General features: G+C 37.3%; 1 protein-coding gene across 4 annotated transcripts in view; it reads left to right on the forward strand.

The window, feature by feature from the left end:
• The first annotated feature begins 7680 nt into the window (after nt 1-7680).
• The window catches only part of LOC127643436 (zinc finger protein 827-like), a 158980-nt gene continuing 143160 nt past the window's right edge, over nt 7681-23500 (forward strand). For all 4 annotated transcript variants that reach the window (XM_052126186.1, XM_052126187.1, XM_052126189.1 and 1 more), the window contains exon 1: nt 7681-8050. In XM_052126186.1, the coding sequence (XP_051982146.1) occupies nt 8008-8050 (43 nt within the window). In that variant the 5' untranslated portion in view covers nt 7681-8007. The remainder of the gene's footprint in view (nt 8051-23500) is intronic.

Below are 23500 nucleotides of genomic sequence, written 5' to 3' on the forward strand. Positions count from 1 at the left end.
AATTAATCAAAGATATGTATATATATTTATAACAAATTACCTAATGACCTTTTCCAGATATCAGACAATTATTTTATTTTATTATATCTATGATAAATAATATCTATTATAGTTATATCTATATATTGATTTCTGGTTCAACAACAGCTTTTTAAAGACAGAGAATCAGACTATATCTTGTTTCATTTTAAATGTCCAGACAACTTGTTAGCATGCATACAAAATAAAGATCATCATTTTTGACAACCAGTGCCAACTCATGTATCTGCTGGAGGACTGAGATAACTAAGAGACAAAAGCCAAGAAATTGGTTGACCATCTCTGCCATACAGTAGCTTTCAGGAGAGGTGGGAGAAGACGAAATCTGCACTTCAAGACTAATATCGTTCTTGGCGTTTACAGTCACCAAATACTTTGTGCTTAAAAAAACTCCTAAAACTGGAGCAGAATTAACTTGCCTTTCCCCATTAGATAATTAAAGTCAACCCCCACACCCCCTGTCAAAATTCTGCCATTAATACTCACCCTAATGTCACTCCAAACTCATATGACTTTGTTTCTACTGCGGAACAGAAACTGTGAATTTCCAAAAGGTCTTAACAAGGATATGTGCTATTATCAAAGTGCATAGTGATGGAAAAGTGAAAAAAAAACACTCAGTGGGAACAGAGCAAAATTTGCTGTTAATGCTAAATATGACGACTACATCTACACTTTATGTTCATTGAGAATAATCTGCATGATGAGGAAGAGAAGCTTTTTTGTGAGGTATCCTACCTGTACAAAAGGTCAGAGAGCAAATGCAGGGGCAACCACCTGCTTCTGTCACACTGCAGAAAGAGGAAGTAAGAAGAGAGGGAAGGGGGATAGGCGGCATGCCGGGGATGACACTGTTACTAGCTTCTGCTGTAATAATCTCTCTATTTCAAAAGTAGCTTCAGTCAGACAAGACCAACAGGTTGTTGAACTTGATGTTCAACAGGCAATCATGGTGACCTCGAGTTAAGCCATTAAGCCTCCAGCGTTTTCAAACTTTTTTATGCTAAGGACCCCCAGATATGATGATCCCTTTACGAGGGACCCCTTCCCAAAAGCAGCTATATTACTGTATACAGATACATTCATACTATGTGGATAATAGCAACATTTTGTGTCCCAATTAAATTATTGGCTTTTATTTTTCATACAAATTATTGTAATATCCTGTGGAAAATATTTACTTTGTATGAAGTTCAAAGTGTACCTTTTTTATACCTGATATTAAAATATAGGGAAACATTTGTAGTTATTTTTTAAATGTATATGCTTTCACAATAAACATCTTCTTAAAGCAACTTTATAAAAAATAGTGCTAGTACCAATGAGAAAGCAATATGGACTTTTAGCAACAGCTGCAGATGGGACGGCTACGATTAACAGAAGTAAACCAGTCAACCATTGTATCCAAGAAATGAAACAATAATTAAGCTACTATCCTACAGAATGGTGGAACAGAGCATTCAATCATTCAAGTACAAAAATGTAATAGTGTTAAATGATAAAAAAAAAGTTTTTATTCTTGTCTAAAACCTGTATATTATTATTACAGATTTTTTTTCTCCCCTTTTCTCCCCAATTTGGAATTCCTAATGCGCTTTAAAGGGCACCTATTATGGTATTTAAAATGTTCCTAATATTGTTTTGGGAGTCCCCAACAACAGTTTTACATGCATGCAATGACAAAAAACACTTTTGTTGTCTTATAATATGCATTTATGTTTTCCTGATTTGCTCACCGACTCCCAAATGATTCGTTCAACATCTCATTTTTCCAAACCCCTCCTTTGCGTGGCGCTAATCTGCGGTGATTGGTCAGATGACCCAGTCAGTTATGATTGGTATACTCTGTGCAGAGATTTTCGGAAACGGAACGCCCATCACCGCTTTGTAGTAAAAAAAATCTAAATCAGAGAAGGAATTTGAGTTGATTTATGTTAGCGATCATAGCCCAAAGTTCGGTGGTAAACACCCAATCAGTTATTGTTTGCGTTAGCCCAACGCATAAACATATTGATAAAGCACTGCATTACTACAAGTTATTGCTCTATTCTTTATGACAACTCCAATAACATCGACAAACATTTCACATATTTAAAAAAAAATGACATTGGAGACCTAGAAGCTGCGCTGTGCGTAACTTACACAACACACACAAATACTTATTAAGCATGTTAAAAAACCCATAAAAGCAACAATTATTAATAATATTACAGGTTGTGATTCGGAGGAGGAAGATGATCCAAATAAACTTGGTACTGAACCTTCCTTCAGTATCAACCGGCTCGCGAATCCACACTTGAAAGCATTCATGTTCGTAAAGCAATCGTCATTAAAATGACGCTGAACACAGCACAAGGTTCGGGCTATACTTGTGTGGTATAGTTGTAAATATAAACTCTAGCCACTGATTCTTCACATGCTCGTCCCTGGACAGTGAAAAAAGGTCGCTTTTGATATGCACTTCAGAACACAGCGTCTTGTTGTCGACATGATGTTTTCAAGTTTTCCCTGGTGTCTGCGCGCGCAATGAGTGGGCGCGGCCAGTTTGATAGTTTTTCGTCTTGACGTCACAACGAAAAGGAAAATGACTCGTTGGAAAAACGATTCATTACATTGACTCAGAGTCGACTCCTACTTTTGAGAGACAATAACTTTTTTACGGTGAACTTTCATATATAAAACTTTGCAGGATGTTTTTGTTCACTTAAATCTACGTTACACACTACATGAAAGGTAATTTTCAAAATTCCATAATAGGTGCCCTTTAAGTCAGCGTTGCCTCTGCGTCTGAGACGTCAATCCGAGCATCTTTTCACGTGGCTTGTTGAGCGTGTTACAGCAGAGACATAGCACTTTGCGCTATTCTCCGCGGCATCAACACACTACTCACCACCGCCCCACCGAGAGCGAGGACCACATTATAAAAACGACGAGGCGGTTACCCCATGTGACTCTACCCTTCCTAGCAACCGGGCCAATTTGGTTGCTTAGAAGACCTGGCTGGAGTCACTCAGCACACCCTGGATTCAAACTCGTGACTCCAGGGTTGGTAGTCAGCATCTTTACTCGCTGAGCTACCCATGCCTCCCCTAGATATTTTCTTTTTCATTTCAAAGTGTATTCTAACCATACATAGGTAGCACATTTAACATAAACTCTATGATTGAGGAGAATGTGTAGGTTAATTACTGTGCTGATCTTATAAAACATAACATTCTCCCGTAGCAGACAGTTATAGTACAATGCCAGGAAGAAGCGAGTTACAAGTTGCACATGCGCATACGAACATAGAACGCCGTAGCCGTCCTGTTGGCAGCTGTTGCTTAAAGTCCCTATTGTTAACAATGGCAATTAAAAACTTTTTAGATATACAGTATCCAATATGCATACATACTATTCTCAAACATATGTATGTTGCAAAGAAGGACAGATAAACACTTGTAGATATGGTATTTAGTACTCATGGTTATAATACATTTTGTAAATGAAATATTTTTTTTCCATCAGATTTTCCAAAGTGCCCCATTGCAGCCCCCTGGGTTTCCCCATACCTCAGATTTAAAACTCCAGCCTTACCTTACACTGCAAAAATGTATGTTAATTTGTAATCAACAATTTACTGTCTTTAGAGACAAATTAAGAAGAATTTCACAAGACGTATTTACTGGTATTGGACATGTCTGAGAAACCCTTGTGTCTCAAGGGTTCTGTTTATCGACTAATAGGTCTATATGGGTTTAAATTAAAAGAATAGTTCACCCAAATGTCATAATTACTCACCATGATGTCGTTCCAAACCTGCATGCCCTTCTTTTTTCTGCGTAACACAAAAGAAAATAAGTTCCATTGTGATACATCGACAGCACATGTAGATAGTCCTACTCAATTTAATGCTTAAAGGCGTACCCCCCCCCCAAATAAAAAATAGAAAATGTATCTCATCATTTACTCACCCTCATGCCATCCCAGATGTGAATACCTTTCTTTCTTCTGTTTAACACAAACAAAGATATTTAAAAGAATATTTCCACACACACACATAAAAAAAGATATGTTGAAGAATCTACTGGACATTTTTTCCATATAATGAAAGTAAATGGGGATCTGGGCTGTCAAGCTCCATAATGACCAAAAATATACATTGATTACAACAAAATGTTTAAAACAACAAATTCTGTTATTTGAGCTTCCTCCTGACTGAAAATCATGTCACTAACCCTCTAATGATATGTTCAACTCAGTGTTCTTAACACAATCTTGCAGCCTAACAAAGAGGAAGAGGCAACAAGAGTTGAAAAAGCGGTAACCCACACCACTATTCTTGGCCTCAGGGAGATATATACCTCTTTATCCAACCTCCTTTATCCACTACTGAAGCACCTGAAATTCATTTAGCTCTCTAACAGCCTGCACTGCTGCAGGGAAGCCATTTTAATAAGTAGTAATAACGGCAACAGACAAAACGAGTTGCTTTCAGAGAGCGGCAGAACAATCATGCTTATCAATAACGTAAAGGAAACATAATTAGATGGATGTCTGAGATTAACAAAAATTTTGGCAAGGAAAGATATAAGGTTATTTTAGCATGGTTAATAGCAGAATTTTATTTTTCATATGCTCATAACTGCACTGCAGATGAAAAATGAATATAAAAGGTGCAATATTGAAACATGTAAATATGACAAAAGAAATGTAATGTGCAGTTGTGGTTTATGAATATGTGTGAGCATCTGTATGATATCTGAATTTGTAATTTAACCCACAGTTGTGAATAAAAATGGTTAAAAGTGTAGAATGGAAACAGATATGTCAATGGAATGGTCTCCTTTCTTTCGCAGATGTTTGTAACAGACAAGTCCAGTTCATACAGTGCAAATCAAAACCTGATGTTTGTTAGGTGACCTTTAGGTTTCTACAAAGTGTGAGGTCATGCTGCTGTTGCCATGACTACTATCAGCAGATTGTCTGCTTGAACACATTACTTCAGCTGCCTGGCATCGACGGGGTTACAGAACAGACCGTGACCTCTCCATGGAGACTAAACTAATCTTAAACAATATCAAGCAGCACACACTAATACAGGGAAGACATTGTATGATTACCATAAAATGTGCTACCAAATATTAAACCTTACATTAGTTATAGCAAAGTAGTTCATGATAAACGGGAATGAGCAATGTGAGAGGTGGGTAACCTAAAAATTGTGCTTCATGTGCTATCATTTAAATTAACAGATTTTATTCAAGTTACAAATATGATTTAATAAGTCTAAATCAACCTGAATGCATTAGGTTAAATCAACAAAAGTATTTTAAGGGTCAAATCAGGTAGAAATAGCTCCATAGAGCATCTAGCCAATGTAGTCCCAATGCCTACTTAAAGGGATCTCCTCACACTCATGCCGATCCAGATGTTTATAACTTTATTTCTACTGCTAAACTCAAACAAAGATTTTTAGAAGAATATCTCAGCTCTGTAGGTCCTTAAAATGCAAATGAATGGTGTCCAGACATTTGAAGTTCCAAAATTCACAGAAAGGCAACATCAAAATAATCCACAAGACTCCAGTGGTTTAATCCATGTCTTCAGAAAATATATGATAGATGTGGGTGAGAAACAGATACATATTATAACAATAAATATTATACAGATAATATATAAATACATTTTACTCAAAATCTCCACTTTCACTTTCACTTCTGAAACTCACATGTGGTGCCCGTTTAGTTTCACTCTCACATCTGAAAGTGGAAGTTGAGCTTTAGAGTGAAAAGGACAGATATTGATCTGTTTTTCACACACCTATCATATCGCTTCTGAAGACATAGGTTTAAATACTGGAGTTTTATGTTGCCTTTCTGTGATTTTTGGAGCTTCAAATGTCTGGTCAACATTAATTTGCATTGTAAGGACCTACACAGCTGAAATGTATCTTTACATTTTCATTTGTGTTTTGCAGAAGAACAAAAGTCATACACATCTGGGATGGCATGAGGGTGAGTAAATGATGAGAGAATTACATTTTTGGGTGAACTTTCCCTTTAAGGTAACAACTGCATATTTTACAGTGTATTAAATAAAGAAAACATTATAACAGACTTCTTTATGTAGATGAAAATCTCTCAACACTTTTACTTTGATGCACACATAAACACTGTACCAATGAGGTCCAAAAGTTAACAGTTGAGCAGAGCCTCTCAGTGAACTTTGAGGGGGGACAATGAGGCAGAGGCCTCACAAGGGTGCCATATTCTAATGAGAAGCTACAAAGTATGTGTCTGTCACCTGTGCAGAGGCGAAGTGGGCTAATTTTGGCCTGCGCTAATTGCCACGGTAACGAGCTGCACGTGTGGATGGTTGCGAGGAGGATGGCAGCATGGCATGAGGGAGGATACAGTCCTCCTAGCACCAGAGAGGTGTGAAAGAACGAACTTGTCCAACAGCATGCAGCCTGCTGGAGACCAGCACTGAGTGGGAAACAGCCGGCTGATTCAGTGCAATGCATAGAACAGAAGATTGTGTGTGTTTATGGCAGATTTTTAATCAGGTTACATTGTAGTTGTTACTGTATTATGAAGTGAAATTACAAATAAATCTTTATAAATATTTTGTGCGGCTATTTGCTTTGTTAAAGCTCTGAAGACAATCATTAGATAACATTTTTAATGAAGTTACATTGTTGTTACCATGTATTAAAGTATAATAAAAAAAATGTTTGTCTACACTCCCATCTGAATAAAAAAATTTATAATTAATTTTGTGATATGCATGAAAAGGGTATTTATGCATATCACAACATTAATTTTACAGATTTTGGAGTTTCTTTATGGGTGTTAAAAAACTCAGATTCAATGTAATTCCAAAGCTGGCCAGGATATTTAACATAAAAAATGCAATTATAACTTTACAATAAGTTTCCATTTTTTTAACATTAGGTATCATGAACTAACAAAGAACAATATATATTTTTTACAGCTTGTATTAATCTTTGTTAATAAAAATACAGTTGCTTAATTTTAGTTCATTGTGCAGTAACTAATGTAAACTAATACAAGTATTGTTCATTGTTAATGAACTAATATTGTTAACTAATGTTAACAAATGGAATCTTATTGTAAAGTGTTACCACATTTATTAATATTAGTTAATGATAATTTCAACATATAGAATGCATTTTTAAAATGCAAAGTTGCAGGGGCATAGATTCTGGGGGATGGGAGCAAGCAAGTCCTCCAATGTTAAAGCCAAATCTATGCCCTTGCAAAATTGTATAGGTATGTTAACATTAGTGCACTATGAACTAACATGTACTAACAACGAACTATTGTACTTTTATTAACAAGCAGTAACAAAGATACAAATAAATGCTGTAAAAATATACTGTTCATTGTTAATTCCTGTTACCCAATGCTGATATTATATACTAAATCACACTGCATTGAATTGTAGATGTACCTCATTACATCATATTGAAACATTTGTGAAAAGACCAATTTTTGTAACAAATATTTTCTCCCAAGAGATTTAAATATGCATCAGTCACAAATTACCATTTTACATTACCAAAAAAAAAAAAAAAAAATCCTTCGTGGTCAGTCAAGTATACACACTGAAAGCTTGGGGGCACCTTGTCCCTTTCTCGCCACTCTGGCGCGCGAGCTCCTCTCTCTACGAACATGTGTGTGCGCGCACGCGTGTGCTCTGCTGTTGCTGCCCTTTGATCCCTGCATTAGTGTTAGTTAGGGGCTCGGAGACACACACTTACAGAGAGCAGCCATAGTCAAGACACGGCAACAACAACAACAGCACCTCCTCCTCTACTCTTCCCTATTCCCAACAATACACTTAACCGAGGACAGCCAGGTGCACAAGTCCCTGCCAGCAGGCTCCCTCGCGAAATTTCAATGGGAAAAGACCTTTTTTCTTCTTATACCTAAACAAGAAGGAGAATGTGATAAAAGGGGGAAAATGCCAAGGAGGAAACAGGAGCAACCCAAGCGCCTGCCTTCACGTAAGTCGTTTTCTCGCTCGCCGCGATTTTAGCGCTTCTCCGTGTGTTTTGCGCAGTAGTTTTGGATTAAAGAGGTGAAACAGACAAAGGCACGGCGTAGGTTATTTTCCTTTTTTAGGTCTGTGCTAGGCAGCCATGTTGACGACGAGGGGGCTAGCGGAGCGAGTGCACTAGCGGTGGCTTTAATTGCAGAGAATCGATAAAGGTCCCGTTCCGCCTAAAGGTTGCGGCCAGTAAAGCTCGTGTTATCGCCGCTTATTTGGCGCTTATGGCAGCGCGTGTTTTCTTTATATGTATCCGCGCGAGCGAGGCTGAGTCGCGCGGTAGGGAAAGGGGAGGATCTGGCCGCAATAAAATGAAGGGTCAGTCGGATCAGACTGCGAGCCAGACTCAGCCTTCCATCTGTGCCCCTGCCTTTACTTAGCTCTAGCGCTATCTAGCACTAGTCCGCAACTTACAAATTCGCCAAAAAAAACATTTGTCCAACTTTCCCCTTCCGCGGTTGTGTATATGTGTGTGTACTCTCTCTGTGTGTGTGTGTGACGCTCAGTGCGCGACTTTTTCTTTCGTTTTTCGAAGCGGGATTTTTTTAAGCTGAGGTATTTTCTTCCACCCCTCCCTGTTCGGTGGGTGTTCATGTCTGCAGGCTGCCTGTGTGAAAGCCATGGTCGGTCACCTGAAGTTCAGGTTTTTTTTTCCCTTCCTCATGCATCCATTCATTGCAGACATTCTGCGATCAATAGCGCGCAGAGGCGAAACGCGTTTTTCTCTCGCTTCGAATTGTTGTGCGACGGATATTTTACAGCCTCTGCTGCAGTGCTGTGGTTGCGGTTAGAATGACTAATTACGATATTTGTTCATTTGACCCTGTGTAGTTGGATGGTAAGATTGTGCTTTTATCAGTTCGGTTATAAAGGGATGCAGTTGCTTCTACCGGACGCTAGAGGGGACATGAGGTAGAGTGTGGAAAACATCGATCAAATGTGACACGCTGCATGTTTAGTACTGTATGCAAGAGCAAATCGTTCATAGTGCATCTTTTTAATTGGGTTACCGTTTACAGCAGCACAACGGTGTCTATTGGGACTGTTTAGTAAGTGGTGGATGTTTTTCCCTTCTCGAGAGTTTGCCGGCGTCTGGAATTGGGAATAGAAAAATTCTCAAACTTTCTACATGCTTTAGCTGCATTGACTAAAGGTAGAAGGCTGTTGTGTTGATTAATGCGTTTTGCTGATATGAAATTAGAATGCAATAATTATCTATGGATATATTGCAGTACATTCAATAGTGAAACTATGTCTTAATAGTAGGTTAATGCAGGATATCTTAAAATCCACAAAATCTGTTATATATGCGCCAGTGCTGATCAATGCTAAAAAAAATTACTCACTCAACAAAAGCTCATTTGAAGTTTTGGTGGTGAACTGGTGACCCATACTGAGCCAGTGAGGAGAGATGATGTCACTTTTCAGTTGTATTTTCTATTTGTATTCATCATGCTTTAACACCTGTGAGCAGCAAGCCAGATGACAAGAACCATACTTGATCTAAATGTATCTCATCTGCATTTGATTACTTTATACTGCCTTAGTTAAAAAAAAAAAAAAAAAAAAAAACGCCCAAGTTAAGGGCAGTGCAAATGAAACATGTGTTCTAAAACTATTTGTTTACTTTGCATCTGGCATTCCTCTCATTTCTGAACATTACTATGTAAAGGCAATGATATTTTCTTGTGCAAGTATGTCTTTCACTTCCCTTTCTTAAGAATACATAGCTGAGTATTTACGCCATGATTGTGCATGGGTCAAGACTTGTAAGAGGGCATTAAGGCCTCGATACAGTCAGATGATCTTCTTGACGGTTAAATATGAACTTTGGATTAGTGCCACTATGAAATCCACTGGGATTACAAAACTTTGCTCCTTATAACACTAATACACACTCCTATTTCCAGAATTCATACTTTTTGTTCGAACTGCAGGTCGCAGTTCACCAAACTTGTTGTAAATTAATCCAGAGAAGGGAGCCTAGGTTAAAATGTTTCTTCCTCGTTAAGCAGTTTTCGTAGGATTTCCACTCAGAGGTGTAGAGGTCGGCTGAGGTTACCCCCCCACCCCCTTCTCTACTGTTCTTTGTCTTATTTGAAGGCCACCATTTTGTGGAAGTACATAGCCCTATCATTCTTTCACCCTGACCTTTGCCATCAGTTAAAATATCTCAGGCATTTTCATTGTATACACATGATCTTTAAGGTTATTTGCATTTGCAAATGGAGGAATTAGAGCATTGCATGGATTTTGGTGCTCCATTACAGACCCATGGCGGAGTGTGTGTGACTGGGTGACTCTCCACCTTGCTGTAATGGTGGGTCACTGGCTCCTTTCCACTCATCTATGATTATAATGACCTTGGCTGGGCCAGGGCTTGAAAACATTGGATTAAGGGGAAAGGAAAATGAGTGGAGGTTTCCATTTTGCTCTTGGCATCCGATTTGTAGGGAAAATCTGCCAAGAACACCCCCCTCCCCCCATCTTCTCCTCCTCTTTCTCCCCTCTGCCCGACCAACTTGATCAGGCTCTCTCACCGGTGTCTGCCCATTTGAGCTCTAGCGAATAATGTTACACTGGCTTTCCTCTCAGAAATGAATTAAAGGGCAAGGGAAGGGTGGTAGATGCTCTTCTGAACAAGTGCTTACACAGAAAGTGGCCTCAGCCAGGCATACTGAACCAGAACATTTAGATTAATTTGGGTAGCTGGATTCTCTGGCTTTCATCACAGGTGTAGTGTAGCAGTGAATGCTCTGTCAAAGGCACTGTGGTGACATAATTAAAAAGAGAATTTCTTCAGAATGCCTGGATGACTGTGACGGACCAGGCTCATCAAGTGGAAGATTCATGTGTATGGATGTATAATATATTATTAAAGACTATTGTGCATATTTAAAATAACTGGCCACTAAAAAGACTGGATTTGCCTGTGATAGTACGTTTTTGAGTTCTTTACTTACCAAAGATATTGAAGACAACATAGCCTTCAGTTAAAGGTAAAGTTTGTAATTTCTGCATCATATTGTCACCAAACAAAATTGCAGATATAAACTGTTTAACACAGTTTGAAAACACTATTATTAACAGTATAATTTCTGGTGGGTCAGAAATAACACACTTGATTTTTAAAGGTCCACACTAGGGCTGCATGATATATAAAACAGGGTTCTTCCTGAATAGAGAATTATGAGGCGGCCACCTCTTTCAAATTCCGTGCCGCCTCCGACTGTCGACGAAACTCAGGCAGGCAGTCAAGTGCACAGATAGACCCCAAGTGGTGCTCAAGCACACTCCCTTTTTCATTAGATAAGTTCCCTTTTTGCAAATAATTTCTTATTTTTTTATTTATATTTTAGTTTTTATTTAAATTTGGGCATTGGTATCAATTCTATATTAAATGTGTGCCTGACATCTGCATTTAAGTTGTAATTCTGCGAGACCACACGAGACCCTGCCCTTCCCCCTCTTTGGAATTCTTTGTCACAGCCTCCACACAACATCAAAGTCTACCTGACCAACCTTCATTTGTGACAGCCAGGTAAGGATAATGTTTGCCCTAAACTTCTACATTGTTTGTCACTGCTGTGAAATCCGTATGAAACCAACGAGAGGTACAGTCTTTCCCGTTTGAGCTCATTATCGTTTTTGGAAGAAGACACACTGTGAATTTACCTCAGAAGAAGTGCGTGATCCGATACGGCCTTTCTAACACAAAAAGTGTCTCACAAAAGTTAATTTTGTTCGTGAAAACTGAAGTCTACAAAATCTATTATGTGTTCCATGGCCTTATTTCAGTGACTTAAAACTAACCACGTATAATCTTGATTTTCTCAAAAATACAAACATGTACATCTCGTGTTTGGAGGCTCGTATGTTTCAACACTGCTGAGAAAGGGATGCAGTTTATTTATTCATTTTGTTAATTATACATGCGTAACATGATGACTACAATCAGGTCAACTATATCTGGGCAACATTTTGTATTGTTATCTCAAAGCAAGTTATGGCATTTGGAACCAAGGTAGCCTTTTTTATCAAAAGTCCAAAAAACTCTCCAAACAAGTGATCTGACGGTTTTACTGAACCTAAGAACTACATACATTTGTAAATGCCACAATAAACCAGAAACATAATTACATAGAATATGTAACAAGTAATTAGATCCAGCACTGTTTCTGTTGTGCACATGGTAAATCAAGACCTGTCAATCTAAGCCAGGGGCAGGAACCTTTTTTTCACTAAGGAGACAATTTTGTAATTTTTTGTAGATGCATTTTATTTGAAAGAGCCATACCATAAACATATAAGTTACTATTTTCAAAAACAAAGTTTTTCAATAAAATTAAATGTTTATATTGCCCATAGATTACTCAAAAACAAACAAATGTGCAAAAATTAATAGGTAACATGTTGCAACATGGAATTGAGTACACTTGTTTTTGCGGGTCTCCATAAAATTACTTCATTTTTGGGCTGGGCGATATGTAAAAAATATTTTTACGATAATCACATTTAAAATATCGCAATATCTGATTATATGGTCAACCCCCAAGGCTTTATTGATTTTGCTTTAAAAATGTAATTAATTTATTGAAACATGAAAAACTTAAATGACATTTCGAAATTCAAATTGCACTTTAAACTAAATGAAAAAAGCTATTAAAATTATGAAGTGATTAAAAAAATCTTATATATAACCACCTCCCCAAATCCAAACATTTACCATCTCCAACGGGATTTGCCATCACGCAAATATCATTATGTGGCAACAGGTCAAAAGTGACCAATAGCTATAAATGAAGAACTAAAGACAAAGTATATGTAAAGATAATTATAATAATCATCATAATAAATAAGCCTAATAAATTTCCATGTGTTCCCAGAAAATGCTGCCAAATGTGTGTTCTTATCGAATGTATTTGTATTGCATTTTGGTAATACAGTTTATGCTACTTGATTTAATCACTTTCGTCTTTGTTTCTTTAACACAAAGATACCTGTTTATATTACTGAACCTGCAGAGTTGCGTTCACAATGCGTAAGAGTGAACTGATCCATGGAAATAAAGCGAAACTCACAGTACCTCACGAGATGATCGGAGATCAGTTTTCAGTTGAATGAAACAGAGAATGGGCTTGCTCCACGAGACAGGGTCCCGTTGCACACCTCTGAACAAACAGCGAATCAGACATGAGCATTAACAGCTTTTGTTTTGTCTGTTCTTAAAAATATAATAAAGTGTGTTTCTTCAAGCATGTCTTTTTGACTAACAGCATTTCTTGTCATGTGTCACTCCGAGACGTCTTACAGGTCACCCACATGTTGCGGGTAGATGAGCAAAATTACTCGCACGTGAAATACATTTGGACAAGGAGCTTGTGAACTGGATTGAGTCTTGTCGCATTTTGCGGGTGGCAGGTGCTATTTCATACCCTGGGTGCACATAAAAGATAACGAACATTCATAAAAACTCTCATAGAAAATGCTCTTAACAGCTAAGTTCAATAGATATTAGTAAACAAGCCTCAGAACTCTATGCATGTGCGTGTCTTGTAGAAGAGCTTTCATTGCACTCATGAACAGCAGAGCTCACTGTGCACATATAAAATCAGATGTGCGAATCACGTTTCACCAGCATTTGGCAGGTGTTCTTTTCAAACCTTGTTCACCAGGAGTAGGCTGTATGACAAATTCGGGAGAAAGGAAATCAAAACAGTGTCATTGACTTTGCAATCGCACCCACACTTTCTGTTGGAGAATTATCACTAGAAAGTTTTAAACGATCATGTGTTGGTGAATAGTCAAGTCAAGTCAATTTTATTTATATAGTGCCTTTCACAACACACAGCTTTACAGAAGATCAGGAATTAACTGATGATAAAACTATAATTTTGATGAATCATCATTGTGTATTTAGATAAGATACAATTGTTAATCGTGTTTAAAAATAAGTAATTAAATAATAATTGTATTAGTAACCCCAGTGAGCAAGCTGAATGCGACTGTGGCAAGGAACACAAAATCTCTAGAAGATGTTGATTAATGGAGAAAAATAATCTTGGGAGAAACCAGACTCACTGTGGGGGCCAGTTCCCCTCTGGCTAACATCATGAATTTAATGTAAATATTACTTATGTATAGTTAAAGTCATGGTTTAAAATGATTAAACTAAGTAAGTGTTAAGGGTCAGTGTTTAAACATCTATCTTGGGGTGTAAACATCGATTTTGGGGTGTAGGGGATAGATTAGGGGTGTGACGATACACTTAGCTCACGAGATGATACACAATACTGAGTTCACAAGAACGAGAAGGTATTTTAACACTGTTATATATATATATATGACTGTTTTTTTATTCGACTTAGGGATGAGCGATACCACTTTTCTTTTCGATCCAATACCAAGTACTTTTAGGCCAGTATTTTTACGAATTCTTTGGATAAAATTAGTAACTTAAATGATTACTTACTTTTTTTATATATTTATAGGCTTAAGCAGAAAATTATTAGGCTGCTTTGTTTCCCTTTTAAAAACTTGTCATAAGCCACATATAAAACCTCAAAATTAACAATAGATATTATTGTATGGCTACTATTACTAAAACCAAGTTACAATATGGATACAACAGTAATGCTGTAGCAAAACCATAATTAATTGTATCGACACCTTGGTTACTCCAAAAATAAATAAATAAATAAAAAAACTTGGTTACTAGTACAATATTACTACATTAAATCCATGGGTAGTTTTCATGTTCATTTCTTAACGAGGATCATTATCAATGTTTTAACACCTCTGAATTGAAATAAGCCTGTAAAAATGTTTTTTACCAGTCCAGCCCTGGCTGTGATTGAAAGTCTGATCGCTGTCTGCTGGTGCATTTTAGCATTTCTGCACATCACGTTGAGCGGAAGAAAAAAATGTTTAATGATAAGAACGAATGCAACAATTTGCTCATATCATTATTCGTTTCCACTTCGAAGCTTATGAGATACATTAATATTCATGTTATCTAAATAATAATATCACTAGTTAAAAAAAAAAACTTCAGAATCTATATTTATATGTGAGAATTTATATTTTTGATACCACATCAGTACCGGAAGTATGGATAATTTAGTATCGATCCGCCCATCCCTAATTCAACGGAAATTCACAAAATGCAAAACAATGCAGGTGCATTTTGAAACGTTGTAACTAATCAAATTGTAATGAATGTCACTTAATTTCTACTTTCTGAGTATGAATTATCATATGCAGTAAAAGACGGCATGCAGTATGCTAGCATTGTAAAAGTTTCTGCCACACCCGGGGAGCCACTTAATTTTTAACAAAGAGCCAATTGTGGATCGCAGACCATAGGTTCCAGACCACTGTTCTAAGCGATCAGTCCAATTCAAGCTGTAAAACAGTGGCCGATTGGTCTCCACACATCAACCCTTACCACCATACCCACCCACATACCTGAGATCAGAGATGATCTTATTATCATTTTAAGAGGTTAATCAAGTTTGCTGTTTGTTAACTATAAATGAACACATTAGCTGTTATGTTGTATGTAATTTAATGTTGAACAGGTTAGCTTAATTAAATATGCTATAAGTTGATAATTGTCATTTTCTTCAATCATCAAATTATTAGAACACCTAAAATATGTTGTTTGTATGTGTTTGCTTCAGCCAGTGGAAGGCATGGTACAAGAGTATGTGTGCACACGATCAGGATGGTGCCACCTCTGCCTCATTTTGAGCCAGGAAAAACCCTAAATATGGCAAATGTACATATCGGAGGGGCTCGCGATAATGGTATGATTTTAATACAGTAATGTTTAAGGCGACGCAGATAGCAGAGGATTGGGAGCACGATTGCCACTTGGTGTGTGCGTGTGCAGTGTGCATAGGCACTAACTCAAATAATGGAGCATTTCACAGTTTGTGCATATGTTGCTGTAACCAGCACTGTCCTGTACTTTCACTCAGCATTGTGTGTGTACAGATAATAATGATACCAGACGCCAGTACTCAAACTTGGTGTGTTTATTAGCCACTGTGGTCTGTGTGAATAAATCAAAGGATGAGTTTCTATTAATGGATTGTCCCGTGAGTTCAGCATGGACTGACAATAAGCACGCTAAAACAAAGCGGAAAGCTATCAGCAAGCGCTTCTGGATGTCTTTTTTCAAAATAAAGTCCAACATTGAATTAACTAATTTTAAATTTGAATACATTCGTTTTTAGAACAGGAATTACTGTGTAAAAAATTATATATATATATATGATTTTTTTATACAAAGATTAATTTAGGATATCCCACAATATAGTGAAATTAACTTTATATAATAATAAAAAAATACAAATAATTAAAAATGAATTTTAATATGTGCTACATAGCTAATGGTAAAACATATATTATACGTAATCTATATGCAACTTAGAACAAAAGACAACTATGTTTGTGATCTCTGGGATAAATGTTCCTTTTTTATTACAATAAATAACAAATTCCAACACATTGCATCCCTAGCACAACAGTTAACACTACACTGGATGTGAGAGACACGTTGCATCAAAAGCAATAGATCCCATTATAATCAGTGATGCTGTCTATGATGGAAGTATCCATTGCGGCAACAGTAAACAGATGTCTCATTCGCGTTGGCGCTACTACTGCCGGTTTTTAAAGTTTGCGTTAAAGCGCCCGGTGTAGACCGTCTTAAGCCGTTGTGTCACATCAACAGACTGCCCCATCCTTCATTAACAGTTCCTTTGTAAACTTGAATAGTATTATGACTGGTATGAAATGAGCTGAACATACAATCTACTCTAAAATATGCTGAAGACACATCCACATCCAGTTTCCATTATTATTCCTTCATGTTTTCTTACACCAACAACTAAAAGTTGTGCATGATGCTTTTGTGCTCAGCTGAATGACAGAGAGCTTCTCCTCTTCAGAGTTGTAACTTGACACTGTTTCTTTTAAAAGTGTCCGAGATATGTATCAAGCAGTCAAAGACGTCTCTCTTTGCATGTTTATGTAGAAAAACATTTAAATCCAGACAGGAACATGAATGTGTCCTGTGTAAGCTCACTTATGATGAATCTCCCAAGACAGGCCCCATCTCTCTCCACTTTAACTGTGTGACTGACTGAGCACCAGTGGGTGGGGCCAAGGGTGCAATGACATAAAAATAGGTGTTGCAGATGTATTTGGTCCTTGTGACGTCACAAGTTCCACAAATTCCAAACAAGCTTGGTTTAAATAAATGCTCTTTTTCTATTAAGGAGGATGTTTTCAGTTCTGAAACTTACAGTAGGCTATGTTTTTATAGTAGAGTGACCTCTTATATGTCAAAAGATCAAGGAAAATTTGATTTCTCATGTCATGACCCCATTAAATATTATTTTGTATGTTTTTCATATGTTTTTAAAGGAAATTGTATATCCCTATTTTATATGATTGCAAGATAAATATGAATAAATTATTTTTAATGTGTATGAAGCACAAATTAGGACAATTCGTTTGACAATTTATCATCAAATATGCTTGAAAGTCCTAAAACAGACAAATAATGTTCATAATCACAATTGTTTGTTTTAAACTAAATCTTCAGCCAAATTTCTTAATTGTGACATCCCTAATGTAGTATAAAACATCTTTTATTAGGTTACTGATGTGACTCGAGTCTTAATTTAATGCATATGTTTAAAAATTACTATTACTTTAGGCACAAATTACTTTGTGCCTAAAGTGCATCTTTATATAAACATTCTCATTTGGTAATATCTTTTTCTGTTACTGTGGGACACACCTTTATCAGCCTGCTATATGAGGTACTACATACTTTTGAATGAAAAAAGTCCAAACATAATCTTTTCCCCACCCAAGTCTCAATCAAAGCCTGTGTGGAGTAAAAGTGCCTGAGCTGCGTAACGATTTTCCGCATGTTGACAAGTCACAACATGGAGATCTACAGCTTGGAGAGCAGCCCTTTGGCTAGTGGTGGCCCAGCACTGAGTAATAACCATCTCATAACAGGCATTCTGTTGGCAGCGGTTCATAAGGAACAGCTCACTGGTTCAGCTGGGGAAAAGGTGGGTGGGGTACTGCTGGAGAGCTCCAGGCACTGTCTTGTGTTGTTGAACCACACAAGTGCATCCATCCCCTCCAGGACAGACCTTTAACAGGCATCTAACACTAGGCCACACTGCATGACGGATCAAACAGACAGGCCCGACACAGGCCTGAGCTGCAGCGCTATGCTGAACAGTGATGTGATTTATGAGTCAGTACTCTGTGCCTGTCTTAAGAGGATATGAGGCTTACTAGGCAGACTCTAAGAGCAGTCTGTTTAGCTGACAAGGAATGGGAAGAGGCAAGCCCTTGTAATTTTTTAAACTGTTTTTGAATTGCCATATCTTAGAGGAGGTAGTAGTAGTCCCATTTAAGGCAAGAGTGTGGTTATAACAAATTCTAAACAGAGGGGGTTCAAGTATTCTTCAAACCAAGCAAAAGCAACAGGCCAATTTTAAAGTAAAATGGCCTGTTGTGGACTTTTTGTTTTCTTTTCTCCACCTTGAATTGGACTCCAGACCACCTTTATTGAATAATTAATAGATTGCCCTAATCAGTTCTTTTACCATTAAGGCTACTTAATATTGTTTATTTTCTTGTTGTGATTTGGAAGGCTGATTTCAAACCAAGAAAGTAGCACAAAAATGGCAAGCCTCAATCAGTTTCAAATGTTGAACTAGATAGTGTTTTACTCACTGAGTTGCTCATAATTATTGGATGATCATAATCATAGTAGCCTAATTACACGATAACAATAATGATGGTAATTACTATCATTGTCATGATTAGCATCAAGAGATACTGGAATGGCAATGTTGTTTCAAAATGAATTGGTCATATGTATACATTTGTCAGGATTGTTTTTTAGCTTATAATGCTTAGGTTAAATGTTATATGTGCTCATAATGCCTAGGTTCATATAGCCTATACAATCGAAATGAATTCAAATTCCATTTTCATCTATTCCCAAGGTGAGTCATCATTTCCTAAATGTAGGGAATTCTCATAGCACATTTATTTCCAACCAAGGGCATGCGTACTTGGAAAGATTTTGCTTTGTTTAAATAAAATATAAACATTTTTAGGGTTGTCAATAAATAAATGCAACTAATGTCTTTGGAACTGAAGTTTTTTGGCAGTTCCTTTTGAAGGTATGACAGCAAAACAAGCAATATGAAAAAGTTGTGTCTGTTTGTGTGGAAGAATTTGGAGAGAAATACGTGAATGTAGCCAATATAAAGACACTGGACAGAGGTTGACATATTTTTTATGTTATATTACCCTGGCATTAATAATAATTAAAAAAAAGTTGTCACAAGTGCTGCGATTTAAATACAGCTGTTGAGAGAGTGGCAGTAAGGCCAGAAACATGCTTTACGCAAGTAAACGTACTCAGATGCAAGAGCTTAGTCAACGCATTGCCAATGCGCTTGGCTGCAGTTGAAGATGCAAAGCGTGCATTCTGTGCATTTACTGTGGTGGTAACAAACATCAGTAGGCTGCTCAAGGGATGATTAAGTTATTTCAAACTTCTTTGCAATAAACTAAATGTGTTATTATTTAGGTAAGTTGCTATAAATACAGGTATATTGACTTTTAATTACTTGCTCAGCAATATTATCCTCACACTGTTGCTCTGCCATTACAGTGGTTGACTTGAAATAGAAAACTCACCGGAAAAGCAGGCAGTTCACACTAATGTCTATATCGCCATTTGTGGCAAGGTTGAGAATGCAATGCATACTTGTGTTGTGCTATGAATTGCTGACACATTTTGGAACGCAACAGCACACAAAATCAAACTTGCAAAAATGGAAGCAAATGCATTCATGAGTATGTGTCGTCCTTAAATGTGGTACCTTTCTCTTTTCTTTTGGATCAAATGGGAAGTCAAATATAATATTTGCTGTTTCTCCCATTCAGCGCTATAGAAGTTTACCCCACTATAGTTTACTTTCACGTTCCAAACCTGGAAATGTATAAAGGGTCCATGTAGGATAAGGCTAAATTATTTCCAGCTTAATATGAGTTTGAATGAATCAATTTCAGGTTTGGTGTCAGTAAATGGATACTTGAGTCTAATGGATGGGGCTGTGTGTGTAAATATGACTAAAAAGGTTGGTGAACACTATCATAGCAAGGCTAATGTCACCTCCATGTCTCTAAGACTTTGCATTGAAGATTGGACTGTCCAGCGCACAGAACATATGCATGTTAATGAGTTTAACCAGCAGACTAGCAGCTGTGCTCTAAGGGTTTTTCTGGAGACTGGGCTGTGTTATAGCTGAGAAGATTAAAAGTGCCAGGAAGGAAACAGACACAGAGTAGTGGTACCCTGAGGTATTGACAGCCTCCAACGGAAGCGCTATATCATCTGCAATATTAAAGGTGTTTGGCTGCTTTACAAAGGCGAGAAATTATATTCATGATGTGAAGTCATCTCTGTGAAAGCTATTGTCACTATGTCTGATGCTGATTTACGAGGCTTAAAATGTAGGTGAGTGCCTAAGACTACTCAGCCCCTTATGTAAAAAATGTCCTTCGCATTTGCAGATGACTTCACAGTATGTTTGATTACTCCTGACCTTGATGCAGAGCTCCAGTATGTATGTTTAGTTGTTACGACGAGGACAGTAGCTGTTTTAGGGATTCTACACCTGTCTGGGGAGCCAAGCCTATTTGAGTGAATAGTTCTATAGGCAGAGTCATGCTATACGCAAGTAGGTGAACGCAGACTATTCTAGCTATGCCTGCTCCATTTTAGGGCTGCGCAATTAATTGTAATAACAATAAAATTGCGAAACGAGCAATTGTAACATTTCTAAACTGCAGCAAACTACAATTTAATTTATTTGGTATATACACTCACAGAGCACTTTATTAGGAACACTGTGGTCCTAATAAAGTGCCAGATGTGGTCTTCTGCTGTTGTAGCCCATCGCCTCAAGGTTCGACGTGTTGTGCATTCTGAGATGCCATTCTGCTCATTAAATTGTACTGAGTGGTTATCTGAGTTACTGTAGCCTTTCTGTCAGCTTGAACCAGTCTGGCTGAACTAGAACACATCCCATCTAAGAAACTCTGGTATCAAAATTATATCAGAGTTTCCCAGTCCTGATTACGACTGAGTGGTCATTCATGTGCAACTTCCGAGTGGGAAATACATAATTATGATAATTCTGATAGCTCGTAAAGACCACTTTTGGTAGGTACTAAGTACCACTGCACCTCACAAAACATTCAGTTTCAGAGATGCTCTGACCCAGTTGTCTAGCCATCACAATTTGGCCCTTGCTAAAGTCGCTCAGATCCTTACACTTATCCATTTTTCCTGCTTCCAACACATGAAATTCAAGAACTGACTGTTCACTTGCTGCCTAATATATCCCACCCCATGACAGATGCCATTGTTATGAGATAATAAATGTTTTCACTTCACCTGTCAGTGGTTTAAATGTTGTGGCTGGTCAGTGTATACTGTTTATTAAACCTCAGATTAATGGGTTATCAGCTGTCTTTCTTTCCTTCGGCTTTCTATCTTGTTCCTGAACAGCAATCTAAATCGAGCAATTCTGTGATTTGGTGACTAAAAACAGCCATTTGGCTCGTTAATGTTTTAGTTTAGGAGCCAGTGGCTCCTACGTTATTTTTTTAGTCTGGCGATCTGCTAAATGTGGCTTTTGGACCGTCAAAGTGTTAGCACCCGTGTACATCCATTATAAGGACCTGACAGAGCTCTCTCTTCTTATAAAAATATTTTTTGTGTTCTGCTGAAGAAAGACACATCTGGGATGGCATCAGGGTAAGTGAATAATGAGAGAATTTTCATTTTTGGGTGAACGGTTCCTTTAAGTCAACTAATGTAATGGCAGAACAGCAGTTTGAAGAGAAAATTGCTGAGCAAGTAAGATAGAGTCAGTGTGTTATAACAACTTATGTAGCAACAATAATTAACAAAAAACAGATCGTTTTCTCCTTACCGCTCAACACAACAGGAATTTCAAACGGACAGCCCTGTTGAAATCACACAGGATTCCCAAGTAAGGCTTGATATCTGGGCAGATTTAGTTTAGAAACTGTGACTTTTCTTGTACAACTAAATCGTATATATTTGATGCTGAATGTTTGATTTTGATTACAATTGTATGTTTAACTTCGATTGCTGATTGCTGTTTTGATTTGTGAGATCGTCATTTTTGGGGGAAATGTTATTTTATTGAGTGATCTGAACTAAGGATTCAATCGCGTTGTTACCAGCGTTTATCCTCTGTTAAATTGCATGCACCCCTGTGTGTTCGCTCTCTCTCTCACACACCATGGATTTATGTTTGACTCAGGCTGGTGTTTCAAATTCTCCCGCCTGTTTCGTTCAGTTCCTTTGTGTGTCTGCTCATTACCACCCGCATGTGGTATTAGCTCCGTTGCTCTGGATCTAATCCAGCCATCTTTCTTTCCCTCCACATTCCAATAAGCGTTTGCGCCGCCCTTTACGGTTCCATTTTGAATTAGGTTCGCCATTTTTAACCTAGTTCTCAATGTTGAAATCGATCCTCCATTTTAAAACTAGTTCCCCACGTGGAGTTTAGTCCGCCATTTTGTTTAAGAATCTAGACACACGCCAACATACATTCATACACTAGCATATAGCTCCACAATTTAGTTAGGATTTTCATGTCATGTTTTTGTGTTTTATTCATATAGTATTGGCGGTGTTCAGTGCTGTTCGATTATAATAAATCTTGTTATATTATAATAAGAATTACTCCTGGTTGTTTGTTTGAATATTGTGTTGAAGCCAGCCTCTGCCACGTCAAGAATTCCCGTATTACTTCAGTATTGTTAAATTGTTGTTGTTAGAAGCCAACTGTAACCAGATTAATGTTGGATTCGTATGGCAATAATTTGACTAGTTTCTTCCCTTTTTAATTATTTTGATTATTAATCAAAATACTCAACCTTCAGGGTAGAATTTTATAAGTCTTGATCAGTCACTTACTATCATTTTTCTCTTGTCAAAGAGTGGTGCACCTAGGATAGAATTTAATAAGTTAAATTATATTATTTTATTTAATAATGAACATAAATTATTAGTTATATCTGATAGTAAAACTGATCTAAACAACCAGTGCACCCTACACTTATTTGAATATTTTTACATTTATAATGGCGTTTATAAGTAAAAATGAATAAATAGTAAAGTAAGGCACATTAACAAATTGAAATGACTAAACAAAAAATAAAATAACCAAGAGGGGTCTTTTTATTCATTTTCTAACAAACCAAGGTCCTGTAGGTATAATCCTGGCAAATTTGCAGGCTTGTTTTTCAT

Source organism: Xyrauchen texanus, chromosome 5 (genome assembly GCF_025860055.1).
Source record: "Xyrauchen texanus isolate HMW12.3.18 chromosome 5, RBS_HiC_50CHRs, whole genome shotgun sequence".
NCBI classification, from domain to species: Eukaryota; Metazoa; Chordata; class Actinopteri; order Cypriniformes; family Catostomidae; genus Xyrauchen; species Xyrauchen texanus.